Source organism: Neolamprologus brichardi, chromosome 16 (assembly GCF_056152115.1).
Source record: "Neolamprologus brichardi isolate AB-2024 chromosome 16, ASM5615211v1, whole genome shotgun sequence".
Classification (NCBI taxonomy): Eukaryota; Metazoa; Chordata; class Actinopteri; order Cichliformes; family Cichlidae; genus Neolamprologus; species Neolamprologus brichardi.
In genome coordinates, this window is record NC_142119.1 from 5,739,691 (window position 1) to 5,765,570 (window position 25,880).

At 42.0% G+C, this 25,880-nt stretch overlaps 2 protein-coding genes across 4 annotated transcripts in view; one reads left to right on the forward strand and one right to left on the reverse strand.

Moving 5' to 3' along the window:
* hdac4 (histone deacetylase 4) overlaps positions 1-14,209 on the forward strand; it is a 117,435-nt gene extending 103,226 nt beyond the window's left edge. For all 3 annotated transcript variants that reach the window (XM_087830234.1, XM_006793686.3, XM_006793687.3), the window contains 5 exons: positions 1,624-1,742; positions 2,459-2,592; positions 8,526-8,610; positions 8,818-8,959; positions 9,729-14,209. In XM_087830234.1, the coding sequence (XP_087686360.1) occupies positions 1,624-1,742; positions 2,459-2,592; positions 8,526-8,610; positions 8,818-8,959; positions 9,729-9,768 (520 nt within the window). In that variant the 3' untranslated portion in view covers positions 9,769-14,209. The remainder of the gene's footprint in view (positions 1-1,623; positions 1,743-2,458; positions 2,593-8,525; positions 8,611-8,817; positions 8,960-9,728) is intronic.
* An 8,345-nt stretch (positions 14,210-22,554) lies between these two features.
* Positions 22,555-25,578, reverse strand: twist2. The gene is made up of 2 exons (XM_006793685.3): positions 24,832-25,578; positions 22,555-23,050 (listed from the first exon to the last, which is right to left on the reverse strand). Exon 1 carries the CDS (start codon positions 25,357-25,359, stop codon positions 24,865-24,867), a length of 495 nt encoding a protein of 164 aa, XP_006793748.1. The 5' UTR covers positions 25,360-25,578; the 3' UTR covers positions 22,555-23,050; positions 24,832-24,864.
* Positions 25,579-25,880: the final 302 nt, after the last annotated feature.

Sequence of the window (25,880 nt, forward strand, 5' to 3'; positions counted from 1 at the left end):
CAAAAACCCTTTCTTCAAAACAAGGTCATCCTATAAACCCGACTGGATTTTCCAGCCACAGCTTGCAGTGAATCATTCCACACTATCCCACTGTTGATTTGATTTCTGTGTATGACACATTGCACACAAGCAGTCAGATGAAGGTTGTGCACAAGCAGCCCTCATTCACCACACCCATCCAGTCTTAGTTATCCTCCGTACTTAACACGCATACACATATGCAATTATATCTGTCCTTCCGTTTTTCCTTTTTACTTAAGGTTCATGCGGTGCATTGCACTAAATTTCCAAAACTTCCACTTCAAACATTTATGTGGCAGTTTTCCTTACCACACACATACTGTACAAACAAACTGATTAGTTGGATGTTTGCTTTGAAAACCATGAAATGGAGAATTTTTTTTTAAAAAAATACTGCAATTCATTGACAGTGCAAGTGAATTGTAGCATCCCCAGAGTGGAAGAAAGCAACATCACGAGGGCACTAAGAACACTGAAGGCATTTCTTAGTATATTGATTTTATAGCAGTCCTTGTTACTCTTCTTTTAGCCATCAGAGCTAACACAATACTGATACAAAGCCATATAGCAGTCCCTATATGCCTAAAGACGATGGCAGTTATTAACATAGTTTTCAGCAGCTCTACATACTATTATTATCACTTTGTCCTTCAGATCAGTCCCTCGATCTCAAAGCAGAGGTCAAATCTGACATGATACTTTAAGTCTATATATGGTACGTTCTATAAGCTGCCAATTTATAATAATTTTTGTCAATTTTCAAACAATAAATCATCAGGTTAACCTTGAAGACCTTGGTACATCTAACCCAAATTTTAATGGATTATAAACATGACTGCAAAGTTCAACCTTCCGAGCTATCGTGTTTAATAACCTTGGCTGAGGTAATCGTTATTTGGTATTTATAAGTCTGTCAGACCTGAGTTTGTTGATGTGAGCACTTTGGTTTTTGTGCTTCTTTAATGTCCACGTATGCTTTGTTGTGAGTTCCTTATCCTTTGACACAGTTTCATGTATTGGAAATGTGGCAGTGGGAAAAACGAACTGTTTATATTCACATGGGACAGCTTCTAATAGTGTTATAATTTAATCTTGAAATCTCAGGCTTGGTGGTTTTGATTCTCCTTTTGGTGGTTTGAGCTGCATTTCTTTCTAATCTAAAGTGTTTGCTGTATTTAATGCATTTGTTTTTAAAAAAAATACATGTTTCATACAGTCACGCTGTCATTTAGATCAAATATTAACCATATGTGGAAGTTCAAGAATATCCGGTTGCAAGAATGCCAGTGAAATGTAGTGTGACACTTTTGATAGCCTTGCTTGAAAAATATAATATAATAGTGAGAATTTTCCACAAGGCTGTGTGACAAAATCTAACCTCACTTATCATCAAGGTTTTTGTGATGTTTTTGAGAAACACTAGACTTTAAAATTACTTCTGGTTTCTGGCCTTCCTGTGTGGGGCAGCAAGCCAAATAAGAAGCATGCAGATGCTGATGTGTAAGGTCGAAATATAGACATCAGAAGCTGAAAACCTTTGACTGACTGAGATTTAACTAAAGTGTTTTTACGGATACATTACGTTGCCTATTGTTTCTCCAGGACGGTGGTCATGCCTATTGCCAATGAGTTTGCGCCTGATATGGTTCTGGTATCTTCTGGCTTTGATGCAGTAGATGGACATGCTCCACCGCTGGGAGGATACAAACTGACAGCCAAATGTAAGTGCTGATTCAAACTGTCCATTTCATTTCTTCTAAACCTGTTTTTTCTTTTTCCTATGAGCTGAATCATATATGCACATCTTAAGGCGTGCACCACGTCACTCGTGCCGTATGCTGTGTGATGCTACACTGCTTTCAATGCTAGGAAAGACTCAAAAACATAAACTCAACCCTTTTGTGTGCAGTGTGCATATCTGACTTACATATTCAGATAGAGACCCTGGCGTGACAGCAAAGAGCTTTTCTAAAACCATCCAGCAGATCTCAAATAAGAGCTAGGGGTCTTTGTTGTCAAAGAGGGGGGGTTATGGGTGGGTTAAAGAGGATTGCAGGAAGAGGGGATATGGTAGAATTTAGGGGGACTAAAGTATGGCTGAATACATATATAAGAACGCCCCTCATCCTGAGAGGAAAAACATCAAAGGCTGTGACCAAGACTAAACGCAAAGCCACATTTATTAAAATTAAACCTGGCTTATATTAGGCTTGTTTTTTGCCCCCCAGTAAATCCACAGTGCACTCGCTTTCTCTTTTCCTCTGTGATGCATTCACCCTTTCCTTCATCCACGCTCCAGCCCCTTTTTTTTCTTTGATCAATATCCAGAAAGGAAGTTAGAGGCTGAATACCATTTCATTCTTCTTCTTTTTTTCTTTTCTTGCTCTTTCTCTCTCCCTCCCTTTGCCATTTCTGCTGTGATTTCCTGTCTGTCCAGGCTTTGGCTACCTGACCAGGCAGCTGATGGGTCTGGCAGGCGGTCGGCTGGTGCTTGCCTTGGAGGGGGGTCACGACCTCACAGCCATATGTGATGCCTCTGAAGCCTGCATCTCTGCTCTGCTTGGCAATGAGGTAAGATGTGCAGAGAGAGAAGGAGAGAATACTTTAAATATTTGTATAAAGTATTGTCAAACTGTTCTTGATCAGCACATTAAAGATGACCGTTTGGCTGTGTCAGCTGATATGTGATGATATGTGAAGCACTCATATAATTCTTGCACTGGAGTTTGAGCTCCAGTGTAAGTAGGCGGTTCAGTAACACTGCAGACTTTTTGTGTACACTTTAAATGAATGACACTAAAACAAAAAGTGTTACAAATGAATCACTGAGCGATGATTTAGGTTCTTGATTTGCTGTTATAATGTTTTAGGATTCAATATTTAAGTGTTTGTCATGTATTTTCTTACATTGCACATAACAGCAGTGTTTTAGTTCATAGTCCCTGCTGAAGGATGAACCTGTTTTCAAAAATATTTTATTACTGCACCACAAGTTTGTACAATTCTGCAACAACAGCAGGCTGATTTTTTATTTTTAACTCATCCAAGCCCAAGCTCTTCACATTTTCTTCATCTACCCCACCACTCAGACAGGAAGTGAGCACCAAACACACACATACGTCAGACGGAGGATTTCCAGGCAGAAGGTTAATTGTGGAGTGTGTAGGTTGTGGAGTGGAGCAGCTCTGTGATTCATGGCTACCCACAGATTTCTTCTAGCTGGTGTCTGATTCATTGCAAAAGAACCACCGAACCGCGTGTTTCAAGTGGAGATTCTTGAGAGACACTTTACATCGAGGATTAATATCCAGACTGACATATATTAACATTTATTTTTAGAAATCAAACAATCTAAACTGGAGTCTTAGACACACGCACAGGCTCAGATCGTTGTCATTGGAGTTGTTTCTGTTCCTGCTAAAACCGTCATCTTCTGCAGTTCTGCAGCATTAGCAGTATAGAGCACCTTGAAACACAAATACTTACATCAACCATGTGATGTAACAGTGTATTGATGCAGTGTTATTAACATTTTCCTCGGGACACTTTAATGCAAAATACTAAAAAGCAATAATAATTAAAAATGTACTTTTATTTTATAAACTCTAAACAAAGCCTGCATGAAAAACAAAATAAAAATGGCGTTTCTAAAAAGAATCGTAAAGTGCATCGCGAGCACGCTGGCGATGTTTTAACCGCTGACTAAACAGATCAAAGAAAGCTTCCAGCTCATGGGAAATGCCTGAACTTGGAATAAATGTAATAACCTGCCTCTCTGTACCTGCATTTTGCCCACCAATGACTTGAAGCTGCAGTACATAGCACTGCCATTACATCTGTTAAAGCTTCAGGAATTCAAGGACACTTCAGAAGGGCGGATGCTTTTTGCTGTCACGAAAGTTTGTGCACATGACTTCCAGCTTGAAGGACACTTTCGTTACTCACGGTACCGCCCTGAAGCAAAAATAATATTTCAGGCCAGGGGCTTTGCTTCTAAGGTTTCAGCCGCCTGTAGAGCACCAGTCTCAGCAGGGGTTTGGAGGAGGTACCTGGACGAGTGCCATGGGGAGCTGAAAATTCGAAAATAGGCAGGAGGCAGGGAGCGTCAATTGCCTCGGCTCTGCAGGGCATCCCTCTCACCCGGGGCCCTGTCACTGATACACATCTGAAAGTGGTTACCCTCACACCTCTGCAAGCAGGGTCAACCTTGGTCTTGGAATCTGATAATAAAAGGAAATGGAGTAATCATTTGAAGTCGGGAGGGAGGAAGCTATTGTTATTAAGACGTGTGTAAGTATTGTTGTACCTGTGCAGGTCTTCAGAGTCTTTTTCAATAAACCTGGCAACTATACACAAGTCCCAACAACTTGGCTTCATCTTTAATTTAAAAAACAAAATCTTGAATAATGATTTTAAATATATATATAGATATATGGCAGGAGCCTGACAGGACATGTTGTACAGAAGGCCTTACTGGCATGTGTTGAATGGGCAGACTGGTTTGAGTAAAGTTGTGATGAACACAATGATGTTTTTCCCTTACAAAGATAGAACTAGAGTTTGCATGACCTGCTCCGGCTGGCTCTTTGGCAGCAAGTGATGTCAGCTGTTTGAAAAAAGGCAGCTCACACAGTTGTTTGGTGCTTTGATAGCTGATAGCAAAGAAGAAAAAGTAGACTAAAATGTCCCTGATCAGATCAAAACAGCAGGAAGCAAATGTTTCTAACGTAATCTCAGCAAACGTTTCTGTAATGGACAAGGAATGTTGATGGAAAACGTCAGTGGGGGATGGAGCTGGAGGGAAAGGATGGAGGCCTGTTTTTTTGTTTTGTTTTTCTGTCCTGGTAATGGCAAAAAAAAAGGTTTAGGAACAGTGAAGGCTTGCCAACCAGGCTTTGGGTCCAAGGCCAGCTGGGCATCAAATGAATAACAGTCAGAAAAAAGCTTCCTTTTTTTTTGAATGACTGAGTACTTTCTTTCTCTTTCTTTGAGACTGTTTCAGTTTGTGCATGTGTGCGTGTTGGAGGGGTGGACTGAGGCATCACTGCTGGTCAGCTGTGCATTTGTTTATGTTGCTTCGAGCTGCCTGGGGGGGGCGAGGGGTTTGTCTGCAGGTATCATGAACCCAATACACGACTATAACTGAAACACTGTTCATGCTGTTGGTGCTCTGTAGTTGACCATTATGGACTGGGAGGTAATGCGCAGGTACTGCAAAAGACTCTGTTACACATCCTCTTCTCTTCCCCTGTGTCTCGTACTTTCTGTGTTTTACTCGAACTTGTGTGAGAGTTCTAGCCGTACTTTCTTTGGCAGGTTCAGACAAGCTTTGCTATAATGAGTATTGGGTTTCTTTTGAAAGCAGCTCAAATTAGCTGGTGGGAAGAGTTAGGGAAGAAAATTGCTGAATGGACTTTACAGGCTGTTTTATTCAGTCGCACTGCTCTAATGCATAATGCTGAAGTTTCTCTAGTTAAATAGCTCATGAATGATGCATTGGCAGCTCCACTAGTCAACTCTGAACTCTGGACTAATTGATGATTGCTCACAAACAGATGTTGGCCCAGCTCGAACCACGGTTGTTAGCAATTATTTGATAAACAACTGGCTAATATGCTAATTGTTACCAGCTGTCAATGAGGTTATTTTGTGCGTTTACACTCCAGTTACAGTAAGACGTTCGACTTCACCTGTCCCCCGCTTTGGATCTGACTGTTCCCCCACTAGAGCAAGGCTAACCCACACCTTTTTTCCAAAAAAGGTGGCCCGCTTTGCACAGTACACATCATTTCCTTGTTTACTTAGCATAACATAATCAACTGGTTTTAGCGACCGCCGACACATGCACATATACACAACAGTAAACAATGGATGCCTTGTGCACTGTTTCTTTATTGAACAAGTGGAATTCCTCCTCTTTCCACTGTTTTGGTTTCAGCCTCTCTTAGGAATGTTTTTACCGGGCCGCGTTCCTTTCGCTCAGCTCATGGCTTTCCATGGTGTCTCAGTTCCTTTGGGCAGGAGTTTTTGTATTTTGGACCGCTGTGTCACAGAGCGATGTAGACCTCCTCAGAGATTATTCAAACCATCATTCTCTCGCACTTATCGATCAAAGACTGCGACACATTTATATTGACACCAAGATCCAGACATCTGGTCAAGGCCAGTACCACCAACTCAAATAAACAGAATTACCATCACAGAGGATCTCCTGGAGAAAGTTGGGCTTGTGTTAGAGTACGCTTGCATATCTGTATGCGTGTGTATATGTGCGTTTGCCACACCTGCTGGGTGGGGCCCCTGGACTACCCTGACAAGAGCCATTAAAGTTTATAAGCGTGAGGCCCAGCTGTCAATCAAGCTGACAGACTGCCCTCGTCCAACTCTGCTCTGACGTGAACCTCACGAAACCCCAGAGAACCCCTGACCTCGCTCTGACAGGGAGCTGACACACGCTGGATTTGCACGGGCTGGGTAGTTCTGGGCTGGAACTGGCTTGGGTTATGGCGGGTAGATGGTGGCTGTAGCCTGGAGGTTGGAGGAGTTAGTTTTGACTAAAAGATTAATGATTTCAGTCTACAGACTTGGAAATTTTGAGATGGGATAATAAGCACTGCTTTTTCCTTCTCCGCCACAACTAAAGTAATGTTACACCACTTTTAAGGAGCAGAGCTGCATACGACTCGGGTCATTTCATGTGCTTCTCTCCCTTTCTTTGTCCAGTCAGTTAAATGACATTTGAAATTACTGTATCACATAAATGTGATTTCATTTCTGTGAAATGGCAACACCAGAGAAATAATCCAGACATTTATTCCGAGTTCAGCTCTGTTGAAGAGGCGGGATATGAAGGAGAGCCGGCTGACACGGGTTGACGCGTACGTCATTGCCAGACTAAATGGGGCGCTGTAGAACCGAACCTTCTCCGGTAATTGAGCTCCATGGCAGCAGCTCATTCTCGTAGCTGGGCCTCACTGCTGTACCTATAACGGCAGCGAGGCAGATCTGTCACTGAATTTTAGGTTAGTGTTGAGGAAAGGTGTATTTTAACCCTAAATTGAAGCAAGTTGTGAATTAAAATGAAATAAGAAGTGAATGGAAAGGAAACTAAGAGGCAACTGAAAACCATCAGCAAGGTCCCGAACGGCCCTTTGGTCCGTTGAGGGTTTTGTTTGGATTTAAACAGTATGGAAAAGTAAGGCCGGCTTTGACTTATTACATAGATAAATAGTTGGAGTTGATGGACGGTCATTAAGCTTTAGGAAGCTTAATGACCGTCCATTGTTACTGTATGTTACTCTGGATGAAAGTGTTGGTCAAATATTAAATAGGCCAATGAAAATATTGTGCTAAAACTGTGTGTGTGTGTGTGTGTGTGTGTGTGTGTGTGTGTGTGTGTGAGCGACCTCTGTCCATTCTTCATTGCATGATGTAGCCTGTCGTGCCACAGTAGGATTAAAGTATCCCTCTCCCCAGACTGCCTTTTCCCTCTTCCCTCTGAACTCCTCCCACACACTATTTGTTTTAATTATAAGAAAACTTCCAGCCTCGGCCAAGCGAGACCAACCGACAGTGACTTTTTCCTCTTCTCTCTGGCATTCTGCTCACAAATCTCAGGCCAAACTGTTTTTCTTTCTCTCCGTGTCTCTCTTTACATGACTCTCAGTCGGTGCTTTATTCCGTTGGGGTTATGACTGAGCAGAAAAGGGATGCATGTTGTCTGTGGTGGAATGTGGAGCTGAATGAGCCTATTTGACAAAATGGGATGAGAAAGTGTCGTATGTGCAGTTGGCCAAAAGGGAAATTGAATCATTCCGGGTTGGGAATGCACTTTGGGGAATAGCCCTGTTTTCTGTGTGTTGCGGCTTGGAGCTGAGCTCTCTGAGGTGCATTTTTCGTGCGTGCACGTGTGTGCCAGTGCAAGCGCTTGGGCGAACTGGCAGTTTCTGCTTTTATGCATCTGTTGCACTAGCCTGTGTCCTTGGAGTGGGACGCTGTACAAAGCACGCATTGTCGATTGTGTCAAAGAGTAGCAAAGCTGCCGATGAGTGGGAGGTGTGCATCTGCAGGCCTATTTTCTATTGTGTCAGCAGCTCAAACTTGCTCCCCACCTCTTGGATTGACTCAACTGTGGGCCGTGGGCCACAATCAAAAATGATCCCCTAAACCTGGTGGGACTCGCATTAGTTCAAGTGAAGTTTTGGAGGGAGGCTTCTGAACAGCTGTCAGTCACATTTATAGAAAGGCCTATCTCGCCATATTCAACTCACCAGAAGAAACGCTGTGATACATTTAAAGCGCTTAACCGATGTTCCCAGTAGACATAGCTTAATTGCCAAGTTAGAGCAGTTTTATTTCAGCAAAGGTGCCATAAGTAGTCTGACAGATGATGGTTCAGCGCTGATACTGTAAAAATGTGCAGGGCCATTGTCTTGTTTCGTTTTTCTTTTTATAGACAAAAACATTTCATGCTTAATTTTTCTATCGTTTTCTGTTCCTTTCAGTTGGACCCCATTCCCGATGAGGTGCTGCAGCAGAGACCAAATGCGAATGCGGTACGGTCTATGGAGAAAGTAATCGAATTTCACAGTGAGTAGATCTTTTACATTTTTTTTAGCATTATGTATTTGCTTTATCCTGCTGGCATTATAAACAATAATTAGGTGTAACTAGCTTCCCTAAGGGTAAGTCAGGTAGTTGGTAAGCAAAGCTTCTAAATGCTAAACTTCACATTCAAACCCAGTTAGCTGAACATATTATATCTCTGCACACACTCTATCTGCATTTCGTTATTAGGTAAATACTGGTGCTCACTGCAACGTTCTGCCTCCTCGCTGGGTTATTCTTTGAGTGAGTCCCTCAAGCGTGAAGCAGAGGAAGCTGAAACTGTTTCTGCCATGGCCTCATTGTCTTTTGCAAACAAGCACGTTGGAAAGAGGTAAGTCGTCGTCATTTACAGTCACTGGTTTACATTAGTGTACATTTGGCTTTGGCTCAGGAGGTAAAGCAGGTCATCACGATACCGCAACACCAGACCCAGAGTTTCCCCCGAAGAAGCATTGCTTGTTTAGAGGGATTGCCAAGAAAAAGCCTAAAGTTAGGTTTACAAAGTTGCTTCTGAACAACAGGTGTTTGCCCATAATGCACAGCACCTTGTTTAATGAAAACAAACACGGCACATCAGCACAAACGCCTCACACCAAGTGTCAGCACGGTGGGGGAGCTTGTTTTTCAGTCAGAGGACATTGGGAATCTTGTAGTTAGAATTAAATGTGAGGCTACAGTAAAACCTTTGCCCCGACTGGGCCAGGACACAACAATGATCCCAAGCACAATGGGATCGCTGAAAAAGAAAAGAATCAAAGTGCTGCAGTGGCCCAGTCAAAGTCCAAAGTGATTGAAACGCTGCTGTGAGAGATAAATGAATCAATGAACTGCAAATCTAAAAAAAAACTGAAGCAAAGCTGCAAAGAAGAGTGAGCCAAAATTCCTTCACGATGTGAGAGAAGGAAAAAGTCAAACAGAAAATGATAACTTTTAGTTGTTGCTTCAACACGCTACTGAATCCTGTGAAAACTTTCTTTTACAGGACTCTTTCAACGCAGCCTTTTCCTGCTGTAACATTATATGTTGTATTTGTTGTTAATTAGTTTAAACAGTTCATCTGTTACTTCTCCTTTGTTCATAGTGTTATCTTTTTTTAACAGGGCTGCAGAGGAACCAATGGAAGAGGAAGCTCCTATGTAAAGAAACATCCACGACCTTTTTGATCACTCACACTCGTCTGTGGCATTTTATCGTTACAAAAATGGACCACTGAAGATGAGCAACACTTTTGCTGATCAGCGGTGCACTGAGCAATCAGCATAAATGCATTGCATTGCACTTAAAGACTTTTGGATATACGATTGTTTCAGCTATCCCGTAATGACAACCTCCAGTGCCAGTGCTTTTAAAACACTAGACAAGACATACTTTTGATTGCCAGTGAGAACCATGCAGAGGACCTACAGTCATCTACTCTTCATGTAATTCTGCTCTGTCCCTGCTTTATCTTCATCTCTTCGCTTTCGTGAAGACCACCATAGCTATTGTGATTGTTACTCTGGACTAAAGATGGGTTCTTGCTCTTTCCAGATATCTAAACGAGAGGGAAAAAAACGTCAGTTTTCCATGTTGCTGAAGGTTACAGATGAGAAAGGTCACAAACCTGTTAGAGTAAAAGACATTTGTGCCTTTCCCCCCACCCCGTCTAAACTTGGTGGAATTTTTTTGAACTCCACTGGAAGAGTTTTGCCTTAAAAATAGTTTTGGGACTGAGGCCTCTTCTCCCCAAGCCCTCACACATTTCTATCCTGGCAAGACATCCACTGCCTGCATGTTGTTGGCACATAGACTGAAGGACTTTGGCATGTTTACCTATAATTCCCTGCAACCAGCCTACTGTCTCTGCCCCCACCTTTTCCCCTCATTTTCAGTGTCAGCTTGGAAGGTAGTTCCCAGCCACAAGTTGGAGGTGGCTCCTTTAAAAAGGAAATTAAGAGTTGGAATTGTATCGTTTAGTCACATAGCCACCAGTTCTTCTTTGTCAGAGAAAGATATACGTAGCATGCACTTTACTGGAGCACTTGGACTTATATCGTATGTAGTAGTTACATAAAAATGAAGCCAAAGCATGACAGATTATTGTCTCTGTAGAGTATAACCACTTACCGCCCCACACATATAACAACGACTGAGCAGTGTCGGTATTTACATTAGAATTTGTCTCACTTTTTCAGACATTTGCCGAATGGAAATAAACTAATCTCACATGGGCTCATTTGTTGAACCAGCCCTCTCTTTAAGACAAGGACCATACCACCTGGGATTTTCCAGAGGGGTGTTCTGGAGCTTTCAGAGCTGGCCTAACATCTTTCGATCCTTTCGATCGAGAACATCTGCTTTGCAAATGTCAGGTGATACGAGGCAGGTGTGAATGTTTCTGCCTCTTCGTATACAATAAAGCACAAACTGTTCTCTCTATATTTTTTTAATAGTATGCAAACATTTTTAGGTGTTCTGCATTATAAAATGCAGTCCTCTTTTTGACAGCCCGTGGCTCAAATGCACATATTTGAGCTTTAAATAGCACATGTAGCTCAGCCTGTCCTCCTGGATTCTGAATCGTTTCGTTAGGCCGGGTCTCGTTACTAATCTGAGCATCAAATCTTTTTGAATCAGCATTTTTATATGTTGTAATATTTTAGAAGACAAGATGTAAAATTTTCCTGCTCTGACTTTTTTGAAGTCAAGCCCATGATATAGCTCCCAGTCGCTCTGCACCACACACACAGCCAGCAGCTAGGTCGTAGTAGTTTGTTGAATTTAATAATTAAACAGTCCCAGTTTAGGAGACTAGTGGCCCCTCTGATCAACATGCTAACTTCCTTCCAGCTTGTGTTTGGCCCTCTGGGCAACTACCTTCTGCTGCCTTTATTTGACCTAAAAACTAATCGTGTCTTTAATGTCGTTTTTAAGTGAACAGGAAACGGAGTGCTGTGGTATTTACTGTTATTTACTGTACATAGGACACTGATCTCCTGAGTATTCCTGCCACACACATTCACTATTTTTGTGGTTTGTTTTCCTCTCTTTCGCTTTTTTCTGCTTTTGAGCTCTAGTGACTTATTTTTGTACAATTTTCCTGTTGTTTTGTGCGTGTTGTCCACTCTCTGTTTCTCTGTTATGTTGTAAAGCTGACATACTTCACAGCAGGTGAGGGTTCAGACTCTGTTTTTAGTGGACGTTACATGAGTACGTTTTCTGGGTTCAGGGTTTTTGCGGGAGCGTTGGGATTCAAATGTTTCTACTTTGTATAATGATGGACAATTGTGTATTTACTGTCTGTTCATAGTAGATTTATATATAAAAAGAAATGAGTATATTATATATCTATACATTACAAAATGCTACGATCTTGTTTTCGAAGTTGGTATTGAAAAACAATACTCTCTGTGGGTCTTAGTTACTGAAGGCACCTTTTGCTGTTGATCATGTGTTGAGCAGCATCTTTCTGGCTGTTTTTTGTCTCTCAGCAGTAATGACTTTTTTGTTGTCTGTTTTGTTTATTTCATTAGTTACCCCATTGGTACCATAACACTGTTACAGTAGGTGTGCAGTCACCCTCTGCTCAGCCTTGCATTTTAATGCACATATTTGTCAGATTCCATACCTTTTCTTTCTCATGCAGATGTTCTTGCGCGCATATCTTGCCTGGCATCTGTTAAGTGTCAGTATTTCAAGAAGTTTGAGTCTTTTTTTTTGTTCCTCTTTGTTAAAGATTATCATCTGACGTATTTGAAAGAATAGGAAGAATAGCGAGGGCGGATTAGAATTGGAACACAGCCATTGCTTTACCCCCCCTGTGTTAAATCACCACGACGGGCCTTGCAAATGGTTTTGTATGATCAACGTTTATTTCCTTATCAGGCCAAGTATGCTTAGTTTTAATTTAAATTAACATTTTTCAAGTTCACAGCTGAAGTCTCATCAGCTTTGGTATGCAAGTTATGTTTCTGTATCTAAAAATCACAGTTTGGTCACAGTAACAGCCAAGCAGGATCGAGGTATCGATGCCTTAAAAAAAAACAAACAGGAAAAAACACGTTTGATTTTCTTTTTTTGGGGGGGGAATTTCAATCAGACGTACAAGAAATAAATTTGCTTATTTTAACTGAATGTATCTAGCAGAGAGATCTTCCCTCTCCTTACTAACGCACCACTAATGTCTTTAAGTCTCGAATCTTTTCCGTAATTTTTATAGTTGAGATATGGATATGGTAGATTGTTTCCGCCATCATCTTTTTTTAGTAAATTTCTAAAGATAATATCTATACCAATACAGTTTGCATTAAATCAAGTAAATCAAGTAAATTCTGCCAAAACAAAACCTCTGGTCTGGTTGCAGCAGGGCATCTTTTATTATAATGTTTTAGCTTTTTCTGTACATTCCCTTTTTATGAGACACACATTGTTTTCTCCTCCTTTGTAGATGTTGGCCAGCTTCTTTGTGTGTGTGATACTTGCGTACTTTCATAGTCGGGATATGAAAATGCATATAATCGGGCTATCCTGAATATGACCTCAGCTGGGATATGCTGACATCTCGGCTCATTTTAACACACTTGAAGAGATGCCTTTCAGTAACCCAGCCCAGAACATTCCCAGAACCTTTGCACAACAGTGCCAGTCATGGCTTTTCTTCTGTTTAATGCTTTCGTTTCTCAAACGCTGCCAAAACTAGCACTGTCTGGCTACTCTGGCCATCTGTCTTCACTGTTAGTCTTAAAACAATGTCCAGTAACCAAAAAGAAAAAAGCAGCATTCCATTTTGGTGTAATTTCCATTTATTATAAGGTAAATCTTTTTTTTTTAACCTTCACAGGTCTGAGAGCTGTCTTGTTTCTGTAGATGCCCCGGTCTGACCCCATGCAGCTCCTCCTCTTTTCTCCCTGCATGATCCGTCTGTCTGCATGCATTACCTGTCTGTCTGTCTGTCCCCTGCCACACACCAGCACAAGGGATCAAGCACTGAAGGACTTTCACTGTATCCAAACTATTTTTATCTCTTTGCTTCTCTTTTTCTTTCTAATATGGAGGAATGTGGGTGCTTTCCATGTTGTGCTTTCACCTGTAGCGAACGAATCATCAAACCTGGCAGACTTAAGTTGAATAAGTCACAAAAAGAAATAGTATCAAGCACAGACAATAGATTTTATTGTATTTATGTAGAAAATAAATTGTTTGGTGGGATGCTTTGTAAACTATAAGACCAGAATGGACTGTCGTTTTTTTTGTTTTTTTGTTTTTCCAAACCAGGCGAGATGTGACTTTGGAGGATTTTCAGAAGATATTTGTGTTTTCTGTCACGTCTGAACTCATCAAAGGGCTCCATCCAGACGCCTGGTCATTGTTACAGTTGTCCATTCCAGTAAATAAGCCAGTTATCTCTTTGACCACTGTGGTTCAGAAACAAACAGTTCTAGGTTTACATATGTATAAAATGCATAATCTTTTTTTTTTATCAGTTATGTTTTTGACTTGTTCCACCATTGTTACAAAAATAGTACATTTTTCTCGGGAACCTTTGCTCTAACATGTTGTCTTTGACATGTACATTATAAAGTATTGTTTTGAAAAAAAAAAACCTCAATGTGTGTTTTTATGCTTCTACTGTTTGCTGTAATTTCAAAGAAAAAGCATGAAGGCAGACGTTCAGGATGTGTCCTCATACGCGATAAAAGAAATACTACAGAGATTTAAAGGGATTGCACTTAAAAGTTCGAGCGCAACAACATATCCGTATCTGCTTCCATCGCTACTTTGCAGCAGTTTGTTGTGGTGGGTAATGGTTGGAAACTAGACAGAGTTAACACCCACTGCTCTAATACGTTTAATCCTGCATAAACATATCATATGATTGCGTATGAATGCCACGCTTGGTAAAATTTCCAAAAAAGATGGAGCCTGAGAGAGGTTTGTGTTTCTGAGGATATTCTGATGAGGTTGATCTGGCCTTGCAGACATGCAGTTTCCAACTGGCAACTTCCAAGTGAGTCAATACCATAGTTAAAATGTAAATATCAGACTTTACAGCATTAAAAAGCTCACAGGTCCAAGGCTAGTGCATAAAACTCATCCATCTGGATCTGTTCAAGGTCAAAATCAGGAGGGTGGATGGTTTGACTGAGAGGTGTGCCAACACAGCAGGGTGTAGCTGATGGTTGAATCTGCCAAGCTTCGCCTCCAGTAATTCCAGTCATAGTCAACTGGACCTCATGCTAATATTTATGATGATGGTCCATCCATGCATCCATTTTCTTAACTGGTTATCCAGTCCTGGAGCGTATCCCAGTAGATTCGCCAGTTAAACGAATATGCTTTTGGCCAAATCTCCTGCGATGTATATTGACTGCAGACTGTTTGGTCAGATATTCTGCTCTAACAGAAGCTAAAGGTCCGAAAATCCCCAGATTTGTTTTTTCTTTCAAGCTTGTAATCTTTAATCCAACCAACAGCCCATCAAACAGACTCAGTTTATTTATATTGCACATTTAAACACTATAAACGACGACCAAAGTGCTGCACAAACACAGTCATCAAAAAAAGCAAGTGTTTTAAGAACAAAAAAAATTTTAAATTGATAAAAATATAAATGACAACAGTAAATAATACAAATTAAAATAATGAGAGTGAAAGATGCACTGGGAAAGATGACACACTAAATTAAAGCTAATCTGAAGCTAAAGAAGCTATCACACTGCACACAGCTCCCTCTGCAGGCACACAAGTTTTTATAAATGTTAACATTCAAAGTTGCGCTCCCCAGTTCCTGCAAACAGCCTTCAGTGTAAAATTGGGGTAGTGTGCCTTTGCGTCCAGAGGTGGGCATCATTGGCAAGAACGGCAACAAGGGCCCCACAGTAGCTTTGACCAGGATTAAACACCCATTTGGAGAGGTCAAAGGTCTTAACCAGCGTTGAATCCCTGATGGTGGTGGAACTAACGCTAAGACAACAGTCCAAAAACAAACAAAGCCAATCCCGACTTTCCTCCCCTCAAATAAATATACATCACGGTGCTTTCGGTCAGAGTCTGAATTCAGTGAGTAACAGTGTAAATAACACCACTGCGGCAGGATTTGTAGACTTGTCAGGTTTGAAGCACCATGCAGTGTAAAAGACAAATGAGAAGACAACATCTGGTTTGTTGAGAAAATGACATTCAGCTGAGGCGTGAGGGACAATATTTACCATCTTAGAGATGCTGAAAAGAGCTCTGAAAGCGCTACTACTAAAAACAACGACAGTAAAGCTGGGAATGTGCTCTTTTATGGTTCCTCTGTGCCTTGAGATGCTCTAATGGCGTGCCTGTGACACACACAGACTGCCCGTCTCACCTTGAGTTCACCGTATTCCCGCTATGCAGTGACACGCAACCCCCGTGGCCTCTAAGTCAGGTCAGGTCAGAGAACGGGTGAAGCCCTGCTAGTTGAACTTTCCCCCCTCCTGAAGCTCAACCCACAAGACGGTTTCTTCTTCCACAACAAAGAACTGAAAAGTCAGAACCCCCCCACCTCTTATTTTGTTTCCCTCTCATTTCCCTGCAGTGACATTCTGGTCTGCCGCAGCTTTCTTGCCTTGCTCATCTTCCTCCAGCGTCAGCCGTTATCAGTCAGCTCTGTCATTACCCAGCCGCCCGTATGCGTAAAAAAAGGCCTCATCCTCCCAGCTGTGCTCATTGCCGCACTTTTTAATTGCAGGTTCGAGTGACTCCAAATGGGCAATGAGGCTTTGGCCAGTTGCTTGGATGACAAATAAAACTAATTATAGAAGAGAGTCATTAGAATTAAATTTGGATCTTCAGCACACAAACATCAGCTATGTTTAACAGGTCCTAACAAACATGTACGTTGGGATCACAGAGGTGGCCCAGTCGAGTAAAGTCTGTGAAGTCTTGGAGAAGGAAAGGTCGACGAAATGTTAGACACAAAATTAGAACAAATCCAGCAGTTTCTCTCGACTTGTTCTATTCCAAGCGTGACTTTGGAAACAATGGAAGTGAACGTGAGGAGCCTGTGGCCGTTTGCTGTTCTCTACATCGGATGTTCCGTCAGCCCGGCTGACACTTCTGATCCATAGTGTATTTGAAAAGCTGTGCAGCATTTGCTTATCTTGCTACTGTGTGTGTTTAGTCTACTGTTCGGTGTGCGCTGACATCAAAAAAAGACACACAGACACACACATGGCTGGAAGGTTCTGCAAACAGAACAACAGTAGGTCACTCTCAGCTTGGGTTTCAGGACTAAGTACGAAGTTCAGTGACGGACAGCAGCACACACTGTACATTCAGTGATCAGCCACATTAAAACCACATGCTTAATGTTGTGTAGGTCTGCCTCTTGCCAACAGAACAACCATAAACCCATCTGGGAATTTCCACGGGACCGCTGTGGACGTCCTGCGGTCGTCTATAACAAGGACATTAGCAGTGGATCCTTTGGGTCCTGTGGATTGTCTGATGGAGACTCTGTGGATCAGGCTGTTCTTCCACATCCCACAGATGCTTGATTAGTTTGGTATTTGGGGATTTTGAGGGACAAATCAATGCCTCGGGCACTGTGGTTTGTTATTCAGCTGTTCCTGAGATGTTGTTGAGGTGTGGCTGAGCACAGTGTGGTTCTGGAGGAGGCGAAGGACAATTTAAAACCCTTCTCCTCATATACAGGGTCTTTAATTGTTAGACCCCATCTCAGTGCATTATCATCCCAAAACAGTATTTTGCACTCAGACTGCGGGCTTACTTGTTGTTCCTAGAGAACTGGAGGCAGAGCCTTCAGCTTTCAGGCATCTCTTCTGTGGAACCAGCTTCCAGTTTGGATTTGGAAGACACCCCCTCTACTTTCAAGATTAGGTTTAAAACTTTCCTTTTTCATAAAGTGTATAGTCAAGGCTGGATCAGGTCACCCTGAACCCTTCCTTAGTTACACCGACTTAGGTCATTGCTGCTGGGGGATTCCCATGATGCCCTGGTTGTTGCTTCTTCACTCACTGTGTGTTTATACACCTTTCTGCATAATTAGTCATTTTTAATCTCTGGCGCTCTTCCACAGCCTGTCTTTGTCCCGTCTCCCTCCCTCCCAACCAGCCGGTGGCCCCGCCCCTCCCTGAGCTTGGTTCTGCCGGAGGTTTCTTCCTGTTAAAAGGAAGTTTTTCCTTCCCACTGTTGCTAGATGCTTACACATAGGGTTTTTTTCTAATTGTGTTTGTCTTCTCTGTATAATTGTGGGGTCTTTATCTTACAAATATAGTAAAGCGCCTTACAGTGACAGTTGTGACTTGGCCCTATATAAATAAAAAATTGAATTGAAGTGACTGAGAAAATTGATGCTGTTATTATTATTTACAAATGTTCTCTAGATATGCTACTAATAACATTATTGTCTATTGTTTTTAATTCCACAGTAATCGTAATCATGAATCTGAATGTTGCTTGTTTCAAGCCGTGCCACCAGCGGCGTCTCCGGGTCTTCAGACGGCTTGACCTGTGATGTGGATTTAACCGCTGTGTCCTACAGATGGACCTCAGCGTTTATAGTGGTGCCTGTGCAGAGTGGAAAAAAACACCAATAAATTCCTTTTGGGTTTTCAAAGCAGTGAGTAAATATTTTATTTTTGCCTTAAATTATATTTCAGAGTATGCACTGAATGAATATATTAGCTGTTTAGTTCTCATTTCTCTTGAATGTAGTGAAAAATAAACGAGAAGGCTGGCTCCTGAAGTGGCATGACCTGGTGACTCCTGCTGACCCTGCAGTCATCACTAGTGCTAATGATGCGCAAAGGAAGGGGGGGCACATCACCCTACAAACACAGACCCTCGTCTCCTCCCCGGCCTGCAGACAAATCAAATTTTACTGCTTTGTCTGTGAGCAGCTATCGACCTCGTTACTGGCTCACAGCCACAGTGAAGGGAAATTATACATATTCATATTTGTAAACTGTGGTTTACCAGCAAAAGCACTGATTTGTTGGTGTCTGGCCGAACTCACTGTGGGGTGAGTTAGAAATATTGATCAACTGTTATTATAGCTAATGTGTTTTTGTGTGCATTTGTTTGTGAGTAAAAAAAAAACCAGTGAAACCTTAAAGAAATGTTTCTTTCTTCCGGCCGTCCTTCGCCTGAACCTGATAACAAGGCTGCAATTGGCTGACATCACTGACGCTAAAGTTGGATATTTTCTAACTTGGTGTGACGATTCACACAAATCTTTTTTTTTTTTTCAATCTTATGAAGGGATAATAACTATTTAAATGCACAATAACAGATGTTGGCTGTGTTAGTCAGAAATGGATGCAGTTTATATATCTGTGTGCATGCATAAAAGGTGAGGTCAGATGGACTTTAGAGAACACCAGAGGTTATGTATAATAAACACACATAATGCAGGTCCAGGCCACAGCTGCATGCATATTTGTGCTCTACAATTATGCTTTATCTATTGCTTAATTGATCACATTTATATCTTAATGCAATCCAGACCTGATATCAATTGATGCTCCAAAAAAAAAGCTTTTGTTTTGACAGTCTGTCATAAAAGACTCCTAAATAACACTTCATACCCCAGAGAGGATTTCAACAAAAGCATCTGCCACTACATTAATTTGGAATTTGGTCTCTCTGCTTTCCAGAACTCAGTGTGATTGCCTTCACTGTTTTTATAACAACAGTAATCTCATACAGAGAGATACGAAAACAACATGACAGATCAGACGTTGTCTTTTTTTCACGTGGCAGCAGCATCAGATCTTTTTTTAAATTTTTTTAGCACATCACAAATCAGAAGTGAAAAGTGTTTTCAGAACTGCACTGCAGATGTGTTTGTCACACAAAGTGGGGAAAAATACCCCAAAGAGACACGCAGTGAAGGGCAGCAGTGTGGGGATGATGTGCACACTACGACTCAGAGCTGTAAAATGCAGGAAACCCTTTGATAAGCACAGAGATGACAGAGAGTAGGTATGAGACCTGAACTGTGTGCATGCAGTGAACTTTTCTTTTTATAGGGCCGATGACAGACACACAAAATCGGGGTTACGAGGATACTTAGGAGTGCTTTAGAGTGCCACGCCCTTTAATGTAGGATTAATGGAGGATGTACCTCAGCAGTGTCGTGTAAAGTCTGTTAAGTTTGAGGCTGTAGGTCAGGATCGAAGCAGACTGAGGGAAAAAAGGGTTTGCTGGTGGAATTCAACGATCAGAGGTCAGTCATTACAAACTATCCCATACACCAAACCCTTTCTGTTAGTGTAATCAGCAATCAACAGATGCATGATGAAGAGGAAGGAGCTGACTGTGAGTGACGACGTGTGGTGACTGTAAGAGGCATAAAGCTGCTTAAGAAAAATCTAAAATATTGAGTTTCCACCTTCTTTGAAGAAATAAAATCCTCATATTTAAGAATATGAGCCTGAGATATGACAGTAATGCAGGCACATGCTTCTGTGTAGGATCTCAGGGCGCCTGAATAAATGATGGAATGAAGGAAAGGTGGAGACGAGCTTAAGAAAAATGCCAGAATCTTCTGTTTTTTTCAGGGCAGCCTCGACAGTCTCTGCCAGGTTTCTCTGAACTCTCAAACTATCACACACTCTCTCCTCGCATTTGAACTTCTGTTCATTTACCTTATACACAGCAGTTTATTGCTTTGTTAGTGAAGATGTCCATAATGTCAGCACCGGTTCATATAAACACAGAAAGAAACGCCTGCAGTTTCATTTTTATTTGTTATATGACAGATGGAGGATCTTTATGTGGCTTGTTTGCAGCTTTTGTTGTGTTTGCATGAAGCATTTTTCTCCTGTAGTGAAGCCAGTGTATGCATAAAATACTGAATAATAAAGAGCTGTCTTGCTCAAAGTAGTTTAATTTCTTAGCAAGAATACCTTTTTAATCACCCGTTTCATCAGTCTTAACTTGATAAAGTAAACCTTCACAACAGGGGAACCAAAGAGAAAAATCAGATATGGCTCAAACCTTTGAGGCATATTTGAAGCCTGACTAATGCTTTGTGTATTCCCTCGGTGGCAGCCTACACAGCTGACTTCCAGCCTTGCCAGCAAACACATACAAACAAATACATACACACACACACACACACAGAGAGAGAGAGAGTTAAGCCAACATCACCCAAAGTGGTAAAAGGTTAACCTTTGATTTTTTTTTTTTTAACTTAACCAGACGAACACAGAATACCGTTTGAGGCACACAGAGTGTAAACCTTTACTTTATTCCGTTTTTTTAGTGCAAATTAAAGTTTTGTAGCTTTTTCCGTCTGATTTTACGGGAAACATCTGGATCTCTCGCACCACTGGAGCGGTGGCCCCGGGTGATTCTGTGCTGCTCAGCTGTGAGGGCCCGGGATAATGAGCAGGTATCAAACGGGCTCCTATGGATAAGCCGGCCTTGGTAGGAAGGGCTGCACAACAACGTCCAAGACCACCATGCCAAAAGTGACTGCACACTGTGGCGTCTGTTCATATTTTTTTTGAAACATTGTGAAAGATTTAGAAAAGGATTCTGGCTATTATTGCTTAAACTCTTAGAGATTAATTAGTTAGAGCTCACAGGAATATTTCCTTGTTATTATACAGAAACTCCAGTGAGTGTGTTTTGGCTGCCATGCGGCTCAGGTATAGCATGTGTAAATTCAATCCTTACCCTTCATGCAGGGAGGGTCGTGCCATTCCTCGAGCAGTAAGACTGGGACTGGTCCCACCGTCTTTATCATATAAATCAATCTATTTTAAAAGGTTGAAATAAATATAGGTCACTCTCGGTTTCTAAGTGATGGAAAGCGCTTGATTTTCAAAATAAAAGAAGCTCCCTGCTGCACAGACTCCTCACACTGCCACATACTCGTCACTTTTATTTTTAGTAAAAGTGTTTGACGGCAGAGTGCCGCATTACCATATTCACAAACCTACAGGAGGATAAAGCCACGGTGGCTGCAGGTGGTTCCTAATTGAGGCCGCGTTCAAAGACCATAAGAAAAATCAGACTCAGCATCACTCATGTAGAGGGTTAAATATTTAGTAACACAAGTATTTTATAAGACCAGCTCAGTGAAGATCGCTGATTCTTTATACAGCTCTTCACCTGAGAAACCGGCGGTTCAGTGCGGGAAAAAGTAATTTGAAAGTGTTGTATTTAAACCAGGGAGCAGGCGTTTGTTTTACTGGTTGATAAAATTAGGCTACCCAGTTATTCCAGCAGCAGACCCACAGTGCACTGTACACAGCTGAAATAGCCACAAAGAGTCAGCCATCCATTTACACTAACAGCCCCACGTTAACAATGGGGTCCTTTTAGTGTTTAGATTGCATCTAACCACGTCTGGGAAAACGACATGTAAACAGTTTGGATGTATTGACTGAGCGGAGATTCAAAGGAATTTCTTCAGTCATTTAGGTGGGGTCTTTGGGTATTTTTTTAATACTACAGGCAGAGTTATTGTCCTTATCTGTGGTTTTTTGGGGGCTCCCTGCTCGTTAGGAAGCACAAAGGCATCGCCATTTGAAATGATTACTCGTTATTTAAGCGTACAAACATTTTATATGACCCAGTTTGAAACTGGCTCGAGTTTCCTGCACTGTTAATGAAGCTGTATTATTTTATGGTCTGTTTTTTTTCTCGGTGTTTTCTTTCCATAACAAGAGGAGGGGCACGTTCTCACACCCAGCGGAGAAAGAGGGAAAAAATGTGGTTTACATGGGAGTCTTTTTCTTTTACGCCCATCTAAAAAATTGGCTCAATATATATTTTTTAATTTTATATTTATTTCTTTGATGTATTTTTATTTGAATTTAATCAGCAGAACTACATGTTCTAGCCTAAAATATATAACTCGAATAAAAAAACCGAAACGTATTTCTTTCAAAAAATACGTGTTTTAATAAATAAGCAAAACAAAACAAAAAAATGTACACTGGACGGAGTTTGGATGGAGACTTGCTAAAGAAAGTCGATGAACTAAATCCATGCAGCGAAAAAAAAAATCTAAATTGCATTGGTCCCTTTACAGGCTATAGGCGTACTTACACAAGTATTTACAATATGCATTTATTTATATATATTTATAATTTGGTTTAGTCTTTAAAAAACAAAACAAAACACAAAAATATATTTACTTCTAAAAACGATTACAGGATGGCTTTGGTGGAATACAGGCCGTGAATCCGAGCTATTCGCTGTAACATCTTTTAGGCCTACACACACATCACAGGGCTCTGGCTCTTTTCCTGCTTCCCCCGCTCTCTCTTCCACAAACTGCTCCGGACGATCAGAAGCAGTGCGATGGGTCGACATCCACACTCACTCCCAGAGAGTTTGTAGTTGTGGCTCGCATTACGTCTCTGCGCCATGCCTTTGAGGTCCATGGGTTCTTCAATAATCCCTGTGGTCTTCATACTTTGTAGAAGTTAACAGTCTGCAAAAGAAACAGGGAGAAAGAAATGTGGGGGAGATGTTATTGATCAGGAGGGATCACGTGTGCGGACAGTGACAGGCTATCTATCGGCTCTGGCTTTTCTGGGGGAGGACATCTGGCGTATTTTACGCATTTAAGGGCTCAATTAGCACGTGCGAACTAATGAATGAATCAATTATTAGCCACGGAGCTGAGTAAAACCACATGGAGGCAGGGAATAAGCGTGGTTTTGAATGCGAATGTACTTCCACAGCAGCTTTTATTCTGGGCTTCGGTTTTAAAGCACCTGAGTAAATTCGGCGTTAGTGGACAAGCCTGAAACAATAAAATCCAATTCCTCGGAGCAAAGTTAAGCCCCGAGTTATTATTGAAATAAATCACGCGGCTCACCAAGGTCGCAGTTTGTTTTGAAAGGCCCCGCAGTGTGTCCACAGCCCGGTGTGAATTATTCATTTTGCTGCTAAATTAAAAAATGTTTGTTGTTACTTTTCATTCCAACTATCTTTTGGATAAACCTGAAGCCCGTGAGAAACCCCAGCGCGGGTTTAACTCTGCCTTTTTAACGCTATCAAGCCACACATCGGAATATTTTGAATCTAGCCAGCATGTCGCGGATGCGCCTTCAAATTTAAAGCAAATCACGATGAAGAGCCTGATATCAGAATCAGAGGAGCTCCGAGGAGCAGTCAGGACCGGACAGGCTTCGAGCTTCACATCGGGCCCTGAGCCCTGTCGGATATTTAAATGAAGGTTAAAGCGACTAAAACAAGACGCATTCCTGATTACTGACATCACTAATAGAGTCACTGTTACTCCCTCTTTAATACCCTTTTGCTATTTCTTTTTTAAAAAGCTCAAATTAAAAGTAAAACCTCCAAAAACAGTGCCATCTGTCCCAGCTGCAGGTCAGCTGTAGAGTAACCAGTCCACCAGATCAGGGAGCAAAGCAAGCCCGAAGAAAGTAACGAGCCTGCGTGTTAATGCGGGCTCTGTTTTTGTTGTCTTGCACTGGCCTGAACTTCCCCGTCCAGCCGCAGGAGCTGCCCATTCCTGCGGTCTCCACACAGGAAGGCGCTCTGTTGTGGATATAAATTACCCGTAGTGGCACTACAGCTGCGTCTTGGCCCTTTTAAGAAAAATAAAAACTAGAGTCCTTATAAGAGGGACTACAAAAGTTAAAAAAAAACAAAAAACTAATTTTTTGGCAATAAATAGAAGAGAGCAGCAGATGTGGCACCTTCTTAATGCCTGGCATGTAAACACGTTCCGCAACTATTATTTGTATTCATTCCTCCGCCTGATCCTTCAAATAAACACGATCCAATTTTTCACATCCCGAACGAGCCCTCTGCTTCGCTCCAGTCTCGGAACATCAAATTGATATCATGGATTATACTGTTCCCGAGAGTTTGCGCGCGGACAGGCAGGGTTTAAAAGATGCTGCGGCCTCGTGCTTAAAGTTTGAACATTAAAAAAACCGATGGGGACACGTTTGATGCACTGATGCCCGTCACCTACACATCTGGCTACAGTTTCCCTCCAGACACGTGGTCAAGTCGTCACCTGATAACGACTCTTTTTTTAAGTAAAGTTCAAAGTGAAAATAAACAGAATTTGGGGGATGACTCCCATAATGCGTTTCATAACCGTTTTACCATAAGGCGTTATATCTGCCTACAGCGGCGCCTTTACAAATGAGCCCTTCATCGTTATTACTTCTTTTTCCTGCTGTAAACACTGACATCATCGACTTTTTTCTTTCCGGGCTTCGTGCTACCCACCGCTTTGGCATTGGAAGTGACGGTCTGTGGGTGCTAGTGAGATGCTGACATAGACCAAGCGCCCTCCATCCTCCACACAGAGAACGCATAACTGAGTCTTTCGTGCGCTACGTAACTGCAACTGGACATCTTGCTGTCCATCTCGTCGCTCTGCAGCACCTGACAGAGAAAGTCGATGTATCTGGAGGCCAGCTTCAGCGTCTGTATCTTGCTGAGTTTGTCCGACGGCAGTGTGGGGATAATTTTGCGCAAAGACGCAAAGGCCTCGTTCAGAGACTGAGTCCGTTGCCTCTCCCGGACGTTGGCCAGGACCCGCTGGTTCTGCAGCTCCTCGAACGACTGAGTGCTGCTCGGACTCGGCTTCTTCCCCCGTTTCACCGGACCCGGGCTGCTGCCGCTGCTGTCGTCGCTGGACTTTTTGCTGTGCCTCCTCTTCCTCGCGAACCTTTTCTGCTGTCTGTCCAGCTCCTCCTCGCTGGTCACCAGACTATCCACAGGGGAAACCGGAGAACTGGAGCCCTCTTCCATTTCTTTCTTGAAGAAATGCAGAGATAGAGAGGAAAACACGCTGTCCACCTTTGAAGCCGTGGTTACAAAAATTGTATAGATATCCTTGAAGCTGAGGGGAATAATTTCGAGATGGGTCTCTGCGCTTCTTACTTTGGAAGGAACTATTGTCAAAGTGGCGGTTGGCACGATTCTCCTCGTGCAGGAAGTTTTTTCCTTACAATATTTTTGGAAACGGTATCCCGGCGTCAGATGCTAAATAGGTTTAAGAGTGAACGGGGAGGGGTTTTGAGGTGCGGAGGGGGAGCTAGTCTGCGCCTTGGTGTTCAGCAAGCGGGAGGGACCAGTCATGGTTTCGTGTATCATAGAAGACTTAAACAAGACTCGTATTTACTGTCAGAGGCCAGGGATGACCGACTTACGCTGCTCTTATTTTCTTTTCCCTTTTTAGCATCGGTGGTCCTTAGAAGGAAAAAAAAGTACAGTTTCTTTACGTGGAAGAAAATTACATTCACTATTTTTACTGAGATGATGAAATGACT

Coding starts and splice junctions, on each gene's coding strand:
- twist2 (XM_006793685.3), bottom strand. CDS start 25,359: ATGGAAGAGGGCTCCAGTTCTCCGGTTTCCCCTGTGGATAGTCTGGTG.